Genomic DNA, 17,914 nt, shown 5'->3' on the forward strand with positions numbered 1-17,914 from the left:
CTGTGTTTTTTTTTTTTTTTTTGTGGTGGGCGTGGGTGTTGGTTGGTGTGGGGGCAGGGATCTTTTATGCTCATAGTGAGTGCCAATTTGTATCAGCATATACCGTATTTAACACTTTTATGCGTTCCTTTTGAGAAGAAGATAATTCTCTGGTTTTCGGTTAGTGCTGTTTACAGTCTCAAAAAACAGTTTCCCGGATAAGGTACTTTAATATGATATACTTTAACTAAACATAATTTTTCTATTTGTCTGATAAGGCATATGGCCCATGTCCTGTGCACTTCTTGTGGTGTACGTGGCACATCATTGTTAATTTCATACATTGATTTATTTTATGTCATATAATGGCATTTCTTATTAATTTCTGTTACGCGCACATATTTGCATCTCTATTATACGTTTGTTGTAGGCCATACCTCCAATGCTCGCTCTACGCTGCCAGTCTGTTTTCCAGAAAACTAATGCATGTTGGCTGATTGCATTATATCTGATTGGCGGTCGATAAGCGGGTAAGTGCAGATAAAGTTTAATTGGTATTTGGTAAGCGTAAGTCTACCTTTGATTTCAGATTTACTATGTTTCCCCCCTTATATACCATGTTTTTGTTTAATGAACCTAACATAAATTAATATGTTTCCTTTCAGTGCAAAATGGTATAATCTGGTTTTTCTTCATCAAGTGAGAGCCACAATTTCAACTAGACAATGCTATCCATGCAAACAATTCAACGTGAATGCTTAGTTAATTAGAAATTGGCTTCATTATGTTGCTCTTTTGGTATAGTAAATTTTTTTTGGTGTTTCTTTCTTTAGTAGTTGGTGTGTGTGTGTGTTTGTTTGTTTGTGTTTGGGTTGTCGGATGCGTCCTTAGGCGCGGGAGATCTATGGGTGGGTGGGTGGTTGTGTGTCTGCATTGGTGGGTGCATGTGGTCATGTGATTGTGCAGGTGTGCATTTGTATTTGTGCGCTCGCGAGTGTATGCATGAATGTGTGTGCTTGTGGCTGTCATGTGTTTGTGTTCAGGTACGTGGGTATGGGTAGGCAACTAGACATATGTGCATGGATGTGTTGGTGAGTGGGTATACATATGCAATTAACCCTTTCCAATATTGAACAGTTCAGAGAGTAGAATTCTGATTTGGATACAAATGTGCAAATTACCTTGATCCATGCATGGCAGAGGGAAGCGCAAGAAAATATTTAATAAATATCTGCTCGGAAGCCATCTTCGTGATCAGGGAGTTTAATCTCATAATACTAATTTTCTTACTCTGAGCCTGCTTCAAGTCTTCTAATTCACACAGCTCTCTATGCGATGCAGCTTTCAGAGGCAGTGTCGTTGGTATAGCTAGTTGATAATACCAGGATGCGATATTTTCTGGGATGGTTAACGTGCTTCGAGCTCTTTGGAAATTTGTTAAACATGACTATTTCAGATGTATCTTGCTAATGTTAATGAAGAAATATGTATATGTCGTCTATTCTGTACTTGTGTAAGTGGCTTGGTTATCTTGCATCTTATAATTTTACTGAAGAAGTATATATAATTTTCATCTATTCTGCGCTTTGGATATAAGTTGCTTATTTTCTCTAGTGAATTGGTGTGCGTTGTTTGCTTATGTATAACTGTGGAAGTCTTTACGTTTTATTGTTGAAGTGCCAATCCTGGGACATCTTCTCTTTATTTATCTCTCCAATGCTTTAAAAAAAAATATTTTATTTATTTATTTATTGCTACCTCGACATCTCAGTTGGTCTCCAAGGCTTTTCTGTGAGTTGGTTGACTTGTTGTTTTGGAATCAAGCCATGACGTATTGGTTCTATTTGTAAATGAAGTAGAGAGGAAAATATATACTTTGGCTGTTGAAGGGCTTAATAGTTCGAATAACTATGGAGATTATCAAAATGCGGTATACAGTGATACACTAAAACTTAGGGGTTTGGGTTTTAACTACTTTTTGTCAAGCAGAACTGAACTGATATAGATTCAAAACTGAATCAAATCAGATCAGAGTGGTTCAGTTTGGTTTGCTTGGTTTAGGTCTAGATATGTCAAGTATCACTCTTGCTCATTTAAACCTGTTGCTCATTTCATACTCCAAGTTGAAGAGTATAACTTGTCAAATAAACTATTTTACAAACTAAAATTAAACTTTTATTAACTAAGATATATAAAAATATTAATATAAATTATGATGGGAGTGGCTGTTCAGATTTTGGTGATAAATATTCTAAAATCGAACCAAATCAATATCTTCTAAAACTGAACTGAATTGTCGAAATTCAATCTGTTCGCACCAAACAGTGAACTGTCGAAATTCAATCTGTTCATACCAAATAGTATTTGTCCTCGCTAAAACTAAAAGAGGCAAAAGTTTTGGCATGGCAATAGGTTGATATTTTCGCTTTGAAGCAAATTCAAGGATTAGAATTAAATACAAAATATTGGCAGAAAAGAAGGAGGGGTAATTTTGTCCCTCCAAATTCCTCTTTTTTACAAAATTTGCTACAGTACACCGGGCCCCACATGTGATTTTAAATTTTTAAAATCACATGTGGAGCTCGGTGCACTGTAGCAAATAAGAGAGGGGGTGTGGTTGGAGGTGTGGTTGGGGGTGTGCCCCTATCATTTTCCCAGTTGTAAAGAAGTTTTTTCACATGAGAACTTGGATCGATGGGTCCCAAGCACATGAGCCAAAATCAAGGGGGCTGAAAAATTTTCTAATCTTAAGGCATAGACACAATTTTTCCAAATATTAAACTTATAAATGATATACACAAGGCGGGACCATTTGAAAGAAGAATAGGGAAAGAAATGGATTTTGGTGAGAAAGGACTGAGATTTGATAGGTTAAATAGCTTTCAAAGGAAATATCGGTTTGAAATAATAATCAATGTATCAAAAATAAAACAAATAATCTGATAAAAAAATTGAAACAAAGAATTACAACATGTGAGAATCATAAATTGCATCATGTTGTAATTAGGGGTGGAAATGAACCAAATAATTAATAAATGGTTCGATAATATATTGTTCGAATAACCATTCGGTCATATTCGATTCGATAGTTCATTTATCACTAAACAAATATTTTTTAGTATTCGAGTTTATTAACGAATAGAATTTAACCAGATGTATATTCGATTCGTTTGTCTATTAAATATTCGTTTAAATTTTGATCACAGCTTATTATTTGTATTATTACACATATGATGTCATATTTTTAACCCACTTACCATTTCTACTTAAATTTTATATATAGATTTTAAGACTTAAATAATCTTAAATCTGTTTTCTAATTAAAATTTTGATTTAAATATATATACATCATATATTATAAAAAAATAATTTTTATTTATAAATTTTAATACTATTTGAAAATTAAACTCTTTAACGAAATAAATATACTTTGATATTCGATAAGTATTCGTGAATATTCATGAATATTTATCAAATACCAAGTATTCGAGTTCGAATTCGAAAAACTAGATATATGAATAATAGAGTCCGCATTCGAATTCGATAATTTTAAACAAATACAAATATGAACACCTTAGTATTCGATTCGATTCGATCATTTACCACCCCTAGTTGTAATAACAATAGTTGAGGGGATCCAGTCAGAGGGTGCTAACTGCAACAAGTCAACAGATGTGGGATGTAGATTAAAAATATGACAATTTGGGGTCCAATAAAACATTAATAAATTTGTAAAGGTCCAATATGTGAAACTCTCCTGATTTAGTGGGATTTTGATCCTCTCTACTAAAAAAAATAGTGGAGAGATCACTATTTTTAATCTTAAGTGTTGATTATTTAGTAGGGGGTTATGATACAATCTAAATCTAATACTTATCATATCCCCGTGTATTACACTCATTCCTAATTTATACTAAAAAAAATTATAACCATTAACTAGATAATCAATGGTTATGATTACGTAACCTCCACTATTTTTTTAGTGGAGATATCCGAATCCGATTTAGTGTTCGTCTGCTACCTCCCCCAAATCCTTCCACTCAAAAATTCTTTCGCTCCAAAACCCTACAAGATTGAAAGTGCCATTGGGTCATGATCATCTCGTCTCCACAAGATTCAGTCACTTGGTGTAAATCTCAGTAAGCTTTTATCCCCCCCTTTATTTTATGCAATGATTCGTTCTCTTCAAAGAATTTCGACCCAAATCTTTTACACAAACAAGCAATCAAATCTAACCCTAACCCATCTCAGATTCCTCAAAACCCCAATCTCAAGGAACCCAGAAGAACCTAATTCCCCAGATTTCACAGTCTCTTACCTTATAAATTCATGTGGCCTCTCTCCTCAATCAGCCCTCTCCACTTCCAAAAAAATAAAGCTCAAATCCCCAGAAAACCCTAACTCCATCCTAAATTTCCTCAAATCTCATGGTTTCACAAATACCCAGATCGCAAATCTCATCACCAAGTGCCCAATACTCATCGCATCCAATTGGGACAAGACCATCAAGCCCAAATTTTACTATCTCCAATCCGCTGGTTACTCAAGCTCTGATCTTGCTAGCCTACTCTCCTCAATCCCTCATATACTCACTGCAAGTTTGGAAAATAGATTAAAACCCAATTTTGAGCTGCTTAAGTCCATTATTGGTAGCAATAAGTTGATAGCTTCAGCTCTTCGTCAAACAACTAGATTGATTCAGGGCAATCTCGAGACAGATTTCTTGCCCAACGTGAAGACCCTAGAATCCTGTGGGATCCCTAACACTAGCATTGCTAAATTAGTGGGTCTTCACCCTAGGGTCATTTTGATGCCAAATGAAAACTTTAAAGTGACGGTGGAGTTAATTAGGGAAATGGGTTTCAACCCATTATCGACCATGTTTGTTCACGGAGTTGCGGCGGTGTCAAGATTCAATCATTCGACGTGGAAGAAGAAATTGGGTGTTTACAAGAGTTTGGGGTGGTCACAAAAGGAGGTCATGTCGGCGTTTGTTAGGCAACCCTTTTGTATGTTGCTTTCGGAGAAGAAGATTAGGAAAGCGATGGATTTCTATGTGAAGGAGTTGAAGTGGGGCCCATCGTTTTTGTCGGTTCACCCTGTGCTTTTGAATCTCAGTTTGGAGAAGAGGGTGATGCCTAGGTGCTCGGTTACGAGCTTGTTGGAAGCGGAGGGGTTGATGACGAAGAGTTCAAGTGTGCACTTTTTGATGATAACTGAAAAGGATTTCTTGGATAAGTATGTGATCAGGTACAAGAATCAAATTCCTAAGTTGCTTGATGCATATAGGGCTGATTCTCAAAAGGCTTGTAGTGAAGCAATTCTATGATTCGTTTGGAGGGTTTTAGGTTCCGGGAGTTATCTTATGGTGTGTGCTTCCTTTTGTTTCAACTTGCTGAATGCACTAGCCATTTCAATGGTATCCTCAATTTCTTCTTGTTGTTGTAAGTTTTAGCTCAGAGATAGATTAGATATGAAGAAACTGAGTTTCCTTTTCCCCCCAGATTGTTGAATAATGCAGATTGCTTTGTCCTCTGGTACAATGCTGTCTCTCTATAGCTATATCAAGGAATCATAATTCTATTGCACATTATGTGTAGTTCGTGTCGAAGAGATATGACTTGATGTTAAACTTTTTTTTTATTGTTTTGCTTTTTATACTAAGATCAACTCATATGCAAGCTTTCACTTATTTGCATTACATTTATGTTACTTATTTTAATTGAATTATCTGAGTTTATTTTTCTCTAGAAATACCCGTGCCATTTGTTTTCTTATTCTGCCCCTATGATGTGTGTATCTTCTCCATTGTCTTTTTGATCGCCTGTTTCGTGACTCCAAGAAGAGAGTACATTGGACATATTTTGTTCAAGCTACCGTATTAGACAATCATTAAACACAAGCAACAAAGTTTAGGACCTAGTTGGGTGAATTTACTCAATTCGATAACAGTTAGCTCAGAGTTTCTGGAATATTTTCGAATTGAGCAAATTAATCATTTTCACTGTCTTGCATCTTATCCTACATGAGAGCACCTAATGCTTGCTTAGTTCTTTTTTTTTAATTACTTGCCGGTAGTCTATATGAATGAGTGACGACGATGTGCACTATTGCAGTTAAGTCTATTGTTCTTGTATTTTGTTTCGAAGAGACATATACACCAATCTATTGCCTCATATTAGAACCCTGCAATCTTCTATGGTCCCTAGCCCTAATATTGCTAAAATGTCCACTTTGTATACCTGAGTTTGGAGAAAATGACTTTGAGGTGTTCACCACTGAATATTTGTTTTCCAAAGGATTGGTGAGTAGAGATTCATTGCTGTGCTAAAAGTTTGATGATAGGGAGGAGAATTTCTTTAGTAAATACGCAATGAATATAGAAATTAGAGACCAAGTTCCTGAGGTATTTGTTTAGAATTTGCTGAATACCAGGGGATCAGTAGCAATAGGAGGCTCACAATCATGTTGCCGTCTTCTATACTAGTTCTAAATTGACAAGTCTTCTTCATGTGTGCTTCCTTTTGTTTAAAACTTTCAATGAAATTTAACATCATACTGCAACCACAATTCAGCTATTTCTCTTCAAGTATTATTCATCTACAAGTTCTACTTCTTACTAGCTACTGTAACCTTGACCTTTTCTTAGCGCATTTATCTTAAAGGCCAGATACCATGATGTGGGTGAACTATAATCTTGACCAACTTTGTGCTGACCCTGGTCTACCATCGGCAACAACCAACTACTTGCTTCAGGAAACCTAGACTATTCCTTTCCAAATGTAAGAACATTGAATATTGTCGAATCTCTTGACACCAAAAATAGTGTGTTAGAAGCAAAGGATTGATAAGGTCAAGGGTGTACTTTCTTGACGACAAGTAAGAAGAATCTCAAAAAAAAAAAAAAAGTATGTGATATAGCATAAGAATTTAGTTCCTATGATGAATGATCCTCATACATACAGAGTTAGTTGTGTTAGTATAAAATAAAACTCAATTTGGTAGACACATGCTGTTCGGACCCTGACTCTGAACATGGAGTTGCTAGTCAAATTATTGATTACAAGAGCTCAAATAATTTGGTCTGGGTTAATTATCAAGTACCAGAATATCAAATTGAAAATATTATACATGGTAGAATATTCTCAAAGTTCTATATCAAAATGGGTTTTTGGCAAATGATCATATTAATATAAATGGTTTGCAAATATATATATATATATATATATATATAATATATATATATATATAATATATATATAATATAATATATTATATAAGAGGAGAAGAGAGAGAGAGAGAGCAGAAGAAATAGTGTGGTATGCCTTGTACCAAGCACAAAAGTTATTTTGGTAGTGAGGTGTCACATCTCCCTCCACTCATCTCAAATGTGGACGCACATTCAGATGGGTAATGAGTGGATGGGGATGTGACAGCATGCAACTGACGGGCTGTTTGTTCCCTGTTTTTTGAGGGAAGACTTTCTTGAAACCTGTCAAAGTGTCAAAAGTGTCACTTTTTGGCAGGCTTTCAGCCCAAATCGCCTCTAAAAAAGAGATTTTGGCTGAAAGCTGCCAAGAAGTGACACTTTTTGACATTTTGCTGCTTTCAAAGAAAGCTCTTTCCTCAAAACAGGGAAGCCAAACAGCGCCCTACCAAGCACAAAATTTGTGCTTGTAGCCAAGCATACCATATTTCTCATATATATATATATATATATATATATATATATATATATATATATATATATATATATAGTATAGATTAATGTGGTATCATAATGTCATATGAGAAGGATTCTCTGCATATACAATGATGTGGGCGACAATCTTCAACCAAGTGTATTTATGAAGTATTTGCTCTCTCCTACTTATTTCAGCTTGGTGAGATTGTTGCCACAATCAATGTATATGAGGGAATCCCTCATATGACATATGATTACCTCATTAATCTCTTATATATATATACTATATATATATATATAATATAATATTAATATATATATATATATTATATATATATCTAAGGGCGTGCTCAACATGTAGTGGCATGTTATAGTATAAAATTATGCTTCTCGCTAAATTTTAAATTGAGAGGTATTGATTTTATGCTTCCTTTTGTCTGAACCTGTGAGCATATTGCTTTTAGTGTGCTTCGCATACCAGCGCGTGTTTCTGGTGGGAGTCTACTGAATACTAATCAACTATAGCCTCGATCTCTTTCTCACAACTTTTTGGTTATAGCCGCTGATCTGAATCTGTTATATTGAATCTGCTTGTTGGTAGTTTTTAACCTTTTGAGGTACGTGTACATTCTCATCATCTTATAACGTTGCTTATGCAGGCTTTGAGTATCAAAGAAATTAACACATGTTGTCTTTTGTAGATCTATCCGTTTATATTGCTGATTTTTTTTTCATGGCAATACATGTCTAAAAACTCTGCAATAAAATCTTTCAATGCTTGGAACTTGGAAGGATCAAATGTAAACAGTATTATTTTTCAGTCATACATGTTAGATTAAGCTAGAAAATTCTTAGATACCTTATGGTACAAAGGCAAGTTGGAATCTATGGCGAGATTATTAGCTTGACGTTGGAGAAGATTTCAGTCATATAGGTTAATCATACATTTCTCTAGTTACCATTGTTATATTGTGCTGAGAATTATAGTATTCTCTTCATGTGATTCATGAATGTTTAAATATGAAGAAAGTGTATTCACATATTATACTGATGAAATAACCCTTCGCAACTATGTACATTACTGTTTATATTGCTGATTTAATCAGGTGGGGATGTTGAGCATGTTCTTTTTTATACATACACAAATGCTGAGTGCTATCAGACGCATGTTTATTTTTTGAAGATCAAATTTGTGATATGTAAACATTTATAGTAATGTTTTGAGGACTTCTATCGAACCCTTCGAGGAAATTATGCTATGAAGGTTGCTCTATGTCAAAGTTTTTTCTTTTTTTTTGTTGCACATCGATTGTCTTTGAGTATATTTACTCGTTTTCGATCTGTCCCTATGATCTCACTGCTTATAAAGGACAACATGGTTTACATTCACCGAACAACCGGAGAATAAGTTAGGGCATGTTTGGATTGAAGGGAATAGGGTGAAAGGGAAGTTAGGTAAACCATTCACTCCACTTCACCCCGTTTGGAAACTCTTCAATTAATAATTTTATATTAGTCACTAGAATTTCATTAATTGCTCATCAGTCCCTCAAATCCTAAGGAGCCTTGCAATTTGGTCACTCAATTAGGGAAATACTCCTGATATCTCTCTTAAAACTCATCATCTTTTTTAAAAAAAGTCTTGTTTTCAGTACACCAAAAATAGGATTTTATTGAATTTGTATTTATTTAAATTTAATTCAAAGTGTATAATTGTATTTTAACTCTTGTCTTCTTCCTAACCACTCCATGCTTAGTATTTTGACAAATTGTTGTCCAAAAATCCATATGAGGAAGAAAATAGAATTAGATCACGTAGTTGTCGGTTTCTTGGTTGCAAACTTTGAAGATGGTCTAATTGAGTTAGAATTAATAGATTGGTCTAAAGTGATTTCTAGGGTTCCAAAGATAAAAGTTAGAATGAAGAACGATGACAGTGGTGCAGCATTGAGTTACGCAGGACAAACGAACTCAATGAGTTCAGGCGCGATTAGAGGATTCGTCGTCTATGATCACGACAACCGTTCCATCCCTAGAATTAATATAAACTTTGGCTTTAGGGTATCAAAGTGAAAAATGGTGTAAACTTTGGTGTATCAAAGTGTTGAGAAACTTAAGGATATCAAATTGTAGAAGGGATATCAAATTGTAGAAGGGTGTAGATATTAGTGTGCCAAAGTGCAATAACCCTTGAAAAAAAAGTTAGCTGAGGTTATATTGATGGACCAAATATCAATGACTCTTGGATTCGAGGGACTAATGAGCAACTTCATAGATTTGAGGGACTAATATGAAGGTATTTGTTGTAATATACTAAAGAAATGAAACAAGAGAGAGACAATAGAAAAAGAGAAATTGTAATATTTCTTCATCAATTTCATTTCCATACATGGTATAATTTATAGATACATGATAGAAGATAAAATGATATCAAGTTAATAGTCCATATACAAAATAATGTCCACGTATATTTTGTCTTTTAGTTTTTAACAAAATATCTTTTATATTTCAACAGTAGTACTGAAGATTTTGAGCGGCTTCAACTAAAGTATCCCAAAACAAAATGGGCGAAAGCCCTCTCTTCTCACTCCGAAACCCTAATAAGCTATCGGACGATGACATCGCTTCTCCTTCAATCTCAATGCTCTGCGGAATTCTGTAAGCTCCTCCAGTTCCCTTTTCCTCCATTTCCATGGTTTTCTACTGCCACAATTAATTATGGTTACTTTTCTCCATAGAATTAGAAATTCAATCAAATTCTTGTTTAATTACAAACAAGGGCCAATCTCAATAACAACCCATCTCAGATTCATCTCAAAAACCCCAGATGAACCCATTAAGGATCAATCTTTATCAACAATCTCTTACCTCATAAACTCATGTGGCCTCTCTCCTCAATCTGCCCTTTCTGCTGCCAATAAAATCCAACTAAAAGCCACTGAGAATGCTGATTCAATCCTAAATCTCTTCAAATCACATGGTTTCACAGATACCCAGATCACAAAACTCATCACCAAGAGCCCAGCCCTTCTCCTATCCAATGTTGAGAAAACCCTGAAGCCAAAAATCGATTTTTTTGTCGATTCTGGTTTGTCTTCCACTGAGTTGGCAAGCCTCGCTTGCATTGATACAAATGTATTCTGGTCGAGCTTACAAAATAGACTCAAGCCCAATTTTGAGCTGCTTAGTTCTATGGTCAGGAATAAGAAGAAGTTAGTTGTTTCTTTCTGCCGATCTTCTCGTTTGCTTAGCAACAATCTTGATGCGAATTTCTTGCCCAATACTAGAATCCTTCATTTTTGTGGAGTCCCTCCTACCAACATTGCCAAACTAATCACCCTTTTCCCGAGGGTTCTGATGAATGAGACGGAGCGGTTTTCTACTAATGTTGAGTGCATTAAGAAATTCGGGTTTGACCCGTCAACATACCTCTTTGTTCAAGGAGTTTACGTGATATCGGGGACTACACCTTTGACATGGGAGAGGAAGTTGGGTGTGTATAAGAGTTTAGGATGGTCAGAAGGAGAGATAGTTTCAGCATTCACTAAGTGCCCGGGGTGCATGCTTCTAGCGGAGAAGAAAATTAGGCAAATGATCGATTTCTATGTGAAGAGACTTCATTGGAAGTCGTGTTATCTGGTGGGAAACCCTAGGTTTTTGAGTTTTAGTTTGGAGAAGAGGGTCCTTCCAAGGAGTCGTGTTCTTAGTGTTTTATCGTCAAAGAGATTGATAAGGAGATATCCATGTGTACACTATGGAGCTTTCTTAATAAATGAGGACAAGTTCTATAATAAGTATGTGAGAAACTATGTGGATCAAGCCCCTGAGGTGCTTGAGGCTTACAAAGGAAATTTAGAATTCGTGGGATTTAAGGGGGGACCATCAACTGTACGAGGGTCATAGTTATGTTTCACAATGCGTCTTTACTGTATCTCTCAGCATGTTGGTAGGGTCCAGATCCTTTCATTCTCTGGAAAAATGTCTCAAGGAGATAGATTGATGAACCAACTGATGACAAGGAAACTCTGCCTTTTTTGTGGAGGATACGTCAAAGAACTTATTGGAAGTCAGTGGAGTATTATTATTGTTTCTACATTTCTAGTTCTTAAGTTATTTTTTCTATTTTCTTTTTTTAACCAAACAAATATTTTGATGTAGCCATATTTCTAACTGATTTATTTGTTGCTGATTTGGAATTGAGATATCTGATTATGCGGCCTACTACAATTGTGGGTGCTTGTCACTTGTATGATCATTCATGTTATGTTTATGTCTTGTTTGTTATCATTCTGAGACCAGTATACTACATATATGATATAGCTTATCATTTCTGTAAGGAAGATAGGGTTTACTCCAAGAAGTAATGATAACCCGGTGATTGGTAATAATCTAGAAGTTGTAATTTTCTTTTTCCAACGGTAAAATTGGATTTTGTAATTTAAAGAATAACATAACTGTTTACATTAAGATAGGTCCAAAGTTGTATACTTAGTTTGTTATACACCATTAAGGTCGATCCATTTCGAAGTGCTTCTAAACCCCCTAAACAAGCATGTAAGTTTTGTAGCCGATGCATCGATTAGGAGTGGAAAAGATTTTTGTTCAGACCTACATTTGTAGGCATAGAATTTTCCACTTGCACAGGTAACCATTGACCTTAACACTTACAAATCCTTATAAACCAATTTTGTTAGGCAACAAATATTTTATAATATTAAACTAAACTGACTTTCTCTCTGGACTGTTATTTTTCCCCATAGCAAAAGAACTTGAACCTTTTGATGATATGCAGTCTAGAAGATGGATATCAACTCTAATGGGGTAGATCTTTCACATGAGTTGCTGAACATGGCATCAAATTGGAAACATTGAGCTCATAATCTGTCACGAAGTAGCCAAATTTGTCTCACTAAACATTGAATACTTGTCAAACACTATCTAATTATATATGGAGAGATGGATTGTTTCGCAGTTACATGGAACCAACTTGTATCATATTGAGTTTGTACTCTATGTGAGACGTGGATAATTTGTATTTGGAGGTACAACTGTTTTGTGTTTCGAGGAGGCAACTTTCTTGAGTTACTAAAGGATTATGATTATTTTTATGCACTAACAGTGTCTCCATTTTAAAGCTTATGTAAATGTATAGATGTTAGATTTTGCTATCTCTGTTCCTGATTTCGATTTCAGTGCCAAAGTACTAAGCTTATTATAATTACTAATGCTTTTTGTCTCATGGATTTGTCTATTCATGTCTCTTTGCTCAATTTACTCTGCAATTTTGATTTACAATCCAGAACTATATTGTTATTAGTTTCGTGATACAAGTTGGCTAAAGCAATTTATTAGAAATCATGAACAAGTTGAAGAAAATTTGACCAGTACATGAAATAGGCAAGTTTACGGTTAAAGGGTGTATAGCATTTGTTCTGACTAGAAAGTGTGTCCAGTTGTATCTCTGTATAAGACGTGTTTACTTTTAGGATTATGTTGAATTGATTTTGTGTTTGTTCGAGGAATTGGTGTTACGACAGGAATAAGCCCTTTAAACCCTATCATATACAGCTTTCAACTAAGAGATCGTACTAGCAGGTCCTAGATTTACTCACTCAGAGATTGTGTTCATCTCTGAATGTTTGTTTTCTAGAGAATTGGCGAGGAGAGACTCATATCTGTGCTATAAAAGTTTTTTGACAAGTTGGAAGGATTTCTTGAATAAGGATGCAGTAGAAGTCTTAAGATTTTCCAGGGCCTTTTGTTTAAAATTTGAAGGATATTACCAGTAATCAGTAGCAGTAGAAGGCTCACGGTCATATGAGAATATTCTATGGTAGTTCTGAGTTGACAACTCCACTTCATAGCTGCGCTTCCTTTTGTTCAAAAATTTATGAAAATTGAAACATTCGACTATAAAGACTATTCAGCAACATATTGCTGATTTTACTACTAATACAACTGTAAATGCTCTGCGACAGATCTTTTTCGTTTGAAGGAATTAATCATGTATTGTGTTAATTTCACATCTCTGTTTAAGTTGATGTGAGCCCTGAATTCTCAGCAGATAAAGCTACATAAATGTTGGGTAGTGTATGTTGCCGAGGCAAGATGGACTTTATGACAAGATTATTACCCGGCAGGGTATAATGTTCAAGATCTCAATCGTATGTTTTTCTGACGGGCATAGAACGAGTAATTTGAGGAGATATTATTCATAAATTTCTCCATTTGCCAGTACTTGCTATTTTGTGTTGAGGATCGCAATATTCCTCTTCTTAGGAGAAACTGTGTTTGCTGATGAAGTAGCTTTTTGCAGCTAGTACATTGGCATCATCTTATGTATTCTGTGTTAATATTGCTGATGAAATCAAGTGGAGAGCAATCAGCATGTTTTTAGGTCCATACAAATGCTGGAGGCTTTCAGATGCATGTTTATATAGTTGAAGATCAAATTTCGAGATTTGTAATGTTATGAACAGATATTGTAATGTTTTGAGAACTTGTGCGGAGCTCTCTACTCTCACATAGAGAAATGTTTCCTCATCTTTTAAAACTTTTAAAACTTTTAGAGAGGGATTCCCCATTATACCTTCACTTACAACTAACCCCATTCCGTTTCCTAATGGATTTATAAATCATAACCCTTAAATCTAAGCTCTTTCAATAGTAAAATTCCCTCTTAAGATCTATGTAATCTTTCAGATATCCTCTTATTCCGTTTCGCTTCCTCTCCTCCCAACGTTTGATAACTTCAAAGAAGTATTTTCAGCATCTCAAATTATGCTCTGCAAGGCTCATCTTCACTGCTACTGGAGCTTCAAGTTTTGCGAGCAGAGAGGCCCTTTGGGTTCTTTGAGAGAGAAACATGTGCCAGAGGGTATTTTGGTAATTGCATATGTCCAGTTGAGTGCCAAGCCAACCATCATCTATTCATCTATACTTACAGGACGGTCCAAATATCCGCTATTCATACTACAATAAATGACTGTAGTATTATTACTGCAGCACATACGTAATATTATTGTATTAAAAAAATATTACTATAGTATTTTAAAAAATACTGTATCATTTAAAACAGAATTATTATAACAGAAACAAAAAAATAGAGGCCGAACTTTGCAAGGAGTAGACACTAGTTAGAAAGTAACAGAGAAACCAAGGGACAAATTACCCAGAGACTACGGAATTGAGGGACCGATGAGCAATTATTGGGACTTGAGGGACTAATGAGCAGAAATGCGCTGGACAAATTTTCAAAAGCAACCGTTTTACACATTTAATTGTAAAAACCGACCCCTTTTCAAAATAATTGCAAAAACCGACATGTTTTCAGCCCAGCGCTGAAAACAGGTCGGTTTTTGTAAAAAAATTTCCGAAACATCACGGGAGTTCAACTCCCGTGAAGTTTATGCAGAAATTAAACTTCACAGGAGTTCAACTCCCGTGAAGCTTAATTTCTGCTTAATTTCTGCTTAAAATTCCAGAGAATCGAGTCTCTGGCAAATTGTGACTGCAACTTCACGGGATTTCAACTCCCGTGAAGTTGCAGTCCACAAATTGCCAGAGATCGAGTCTCTGGAATTTGGCACTGCAACTCCACGGGACTTGAAATCCCGTGAAGTTGCAGGTCACCCAGCATGCACAGCTTCTGTGCAGGTTTTGTATATTTACCTGTAACTCATATATATGTCAATTTATTTGCAAACAACAATATATACATGATTCAACAATGAATTATAACTCATATATATGCCAATTTATTTGCAAACAACAATATATACATGATTCAACCATGAATTAAACACACACGAATATGTATATGAACAACAATTTATCTTCAAAAGTTTAGTATTTGAAAATTCAGGAAAGTTACAAAATTTATCAAAATAAGTTCATATACAACCCAATATAGCTCCCCTCCTTCCTCTCCCTCTCTTCCCCCTCCCCCTCGCTCTTCCCCGCCCCCTGGGTTCCTGCTGATGAGCCTCAACTATCTGAGTAGCATGCGAAGTGCCGGCGTCATCATCACGCGGCCGTCGACGTCGAGCGTACGCCCGTCCAAATGAGCGAGACCTGTCCTCACGGCCTGCGAACTCGTCGACGTGAGTCCTATGGAACACCTGCGCTATGCTCTTCTTGATCCTGCTGAGGAGACCTAACACCACCTGATCCTGAATCTCAGTCACGTGCGCATCAATATCAGCACCAATGCTATCTAAAACACGGACCTGCGTGGTAAACAATTTATTAAGTATCAACTCAATAAAAAATATTATAATTTAGCTTAGAAACTTACGTAATCTCTCTCGTTCATCCCACTAGGGATGTAACTATCTGTCGGTGGGCGTGGCATGTGTCCAGCTAAAGGCTGTGGGTCACGCGTGATCCATCTACGTGTGATACCCCAATACCAACGCATATACGTGGTATAGTCAACAGCTGTGGGCCTCGTATCCTGTATGCAATCCCACCTCTGAACCCACCTGTCTATGTAGCCCGCACGGACTACGGCCTAGTCAGTCCGGTGCGATGTAGGGTGCCGCCGACGATTGATCTGCTCGACAGGATCTGGAATATGCTGAGAGAGTGTAAACTGCCGTAGCACATGGTCCGGTACATGCATCTCTACGATCTCCCAACAGATCAATGGAACTCTGGCTCTCCACAATTCGGTGACGGGAAATATTGTTGGAGTGCTCTTGGAATTCCTTTCATCCTATCGGATATGAATGTAATCTGCCGCGTTCCCACACTAGGGATATGATATCTAATGCATGCAAAAAACCAAGCCCAATTCTCTGTATTTTCAACATCAACCACTGCGAATGCTAAAGGAAACAACCCGCCATCCGCGTCAACTCCGGTTGCAACAAGCAAAACGCCTTTGTATTTACCATATAAGTGAGTTCCATCAATGCTAAGAAGAGGACGGCAATATCGAAACCCCTCAATACAGGGCCCAAATGCCCAAAATACACCGGTGAACCGCCGTTCTCCGCCATCAACGGGGTCCGAAGATACTTCGTAGACAGTCCCCGGATTTTCTCTTTTGAGTGCTTCAAGATAATGAGGTAAGATCTCATACGAATTATCCCAATCCCCGAATATTTTTATCATCCGAATATTTTTATCAATTTCTCCTTACTCTCGTAAAGATCTCCCTTGATGAATGAGAAGTCCTCGGCCTGTGTATCAACACCGCTATTAGTGCCAATAGGAACAGATCAAGATCCTCCCTCAGATGCGGTAAAATCAATCGATATATAAAAGAAGAGGACGCATTCTTGTTATTCATCTCTAATCGAGGATTGCTACAAGTGTGGAGTCCATTGTATGCCGTGATTTTGAATTGCCCACCTACTCTTGAACCCGAGCGTGAATTAAGCTTCCACGGACACCTCGCATTGCCGTCGTGGTGTCCACTATTATCTTCGACATCGTCATCTTTGCGATAGAAACAAACCACATTATAGCTTGTAGTATTATTTTTGGTTGGCCTGAACTTCACATTTTTTGCAATGGAATACGTGCGAATAGCATGGATCAATTTATCCTTACTCTCGTAAAGATCTCCCTTGATGAATGAGAAGTCCTCGGCCTGTGTATCAACACCGCTATTAGTGCCAATAGGAACACTTTCCATCGCGGAGTTATCAATCCATTCATCTCCTTGAAGTTCATCGGGCGGCGGATCCTCTAAGCCGACATACTCATTATTAACATAAGCCCCGTCGATGTGTTGGTTTTCCCCGTCATCACGATCTATCACGGTCATGCTATTAATTTGTAATCCCTCCTCTTCATCATCATTCTCGGATTCAACACTTGCATTATCTTCTTGAATTCCCGTGTTAGTATCGAAAGCATTCGAAGTGCCCACGAACGAAGGACCGCTCATGTATTGTGATTGTGTCCAACATTCATCTTGTTGAGGAGATAAAAAGCCTACAGAATCAACTTCAGGATCCTCCAACATGCGGGAATACATTCCTTCGTAGTTCAACGATTTGCCCAAATCTCTCTGATGTTTTTCAATGAACAATTCGACCGAACGCTTCTCGTCGTGTAAGACATGAATGAGACCCATATCGTAGTCCGAAGATATTTGAATGCCACTTGTTCTGTTCCCCACAACAGGATAATTGCAAACCACACTGAGGTGATACTCACGTGAGTTAGTTAATGTAAGTTTGTGTAATTCATTAACCAACTCATCGAAAGTACACGATTTTGTTATGAACAACGGTCTCG

General features: G+C 36.6%; 4 protein-coding genes and 1 long non-coding RNA gene across 5 annotated transcripts in view; 4 read left to right on the forward strand and 1 right to left on the reverse strand.

Annotated features, from left to right (window-relative positions):
• Nucleotides 1-1,508, forward strand: part of LOC109827047 (cell division cycle 20.2, cofactor of APC complex-like) — a 3,742-nt gene extending 2,234 nt beyond the window's left edge. Inside the window, exon 2 of the mRNA XM_020394014.1 lies at nt 410-1,508. Within this exon, the coding sequence (XP_020249603.1) occupies nt 410-476 (67 nt within the window). The 3' untranslated portion in view covers nt 477-1,508. The remainder of the gene's footprint in view (nt 1-409) is intronic.
• Nucleotides 1,509-3,966: 2,458 nt separating this feature from the next.
• LOC109827052 lies at nt 3,967-5,639 on the forward strand. The gene has a single exon (XM_020394016.1). It carries the CDS (start codon nt 4,151-4,153, stop codon nt 5,306-5,308), a length of 1,158 nt encoding a protein of 385 aa, XP_020249605.1. The 5' UTR covers nt 3,967-4,150; the 3' UTR covers nt 5,309-5,639.
• Nucleotides 5,640-10,173: 4,534 nt separating this feature from the next.
• LOC109827051 lies at nt 10,174-12,779 on the forward strand. The gene is made up of 2 exons (XR_002243325.1): nt 10,174-10,321; nt 12,456-12,779. It is a non-coding gene; the product is annotated as an uncharacterized LOC109827051 (long non-coding RNA).
• On the forward strand, nt 10,319-11,867 carry LOC109827050 (transcription termination factor MTERF2, chloroplastic-like). The gene has a single exon (XM_020394015.1). It carries the CDS (start codon nt 10,382-10,384, stop codon nt 11,564-11,566), a length of 1,185 nt encoding a protein of 394 aa, XP_020249604.1. The 5' UTR covers nt 10,319-10,381; the 3' UTR covers nt 11,567-11,867.
• A 2,402-nt stretch (nt 12,780-15,181) lies between the features above and the next one.
• LOC109827041 lies at nt 15,182-16,162 on the reverse strand. The gene is made up of 3 exons (XM_020394008.1): nt 15,960-16,162; nt 15,649-15,891; nt 15,182-15,334 (listed from the first exon to the last, which is right to left on the reverse strand). Exons 1-3 carry the CDS (start codon nt 16,080-16,082, stop codon nt 15,182-15,184), a joined length of 519 nt encoding a protein of 172 aa, XP_020249597.1. The 5' UTR covers nt 16,083-16,162.
• Between the last annotated feature and the right edge of the window lie 1,752 nt (nt 16,163-17,914).

The sequence above is a fragment of the Asparagus officinalis genome, unplaced genomic scaffold (assembly GCF_001876935.1).
Source record: "Asparagus officinalis unplaced genomic scaffold, Aspof.V1 AsparagusV1_Un8, whole genome shotgun sequence".
Taxonomy (NCBI): Eukaryota; Viridiplantae; Streptophyta; class Magnoliopsida; order Asparagales; family Asparagaceae; genus Asparagus; species Asparagus officinalis.

Bases quoted from the DNA above. Each gene is read 5' to 3' on its own strand.
- LOC109827052 (XM_020394016.1), top strand. From the start codon at position 4,151: ATGATTCGTTCTCTTCAAAGAATTTCGACCCAAATCTTTTACACAAAC.
- LOC109827050 (XM_020394015.1), top strand. From the start codon at position 10,382: ATGGTTACTTTTCTCCATAGAATTAGAAATTCAATCAAATTCTTGTTT.
- LOC109827041 (XM_020394008.1), bottom strand. From the start codon at position 16,082: ATGCGTTGGTATTGGGGTATCACACGTAGATGGATCACGCGTGACCCA. The intron at 15,892-15,959 runs GTAAGTTTCTAA...TTTACCACGCAG, and splicing joins GGATGAACGAGAGAGATTAC to GTCCGTGTTTTAGATAGCAT. The intron at 15,335-15,648 runs GCTCATCAGCAG...TATGAGTTACAG, and splicing joins ATGCTACTCAGATAGTTGAG to GTAAATATACAAAACCTGCA.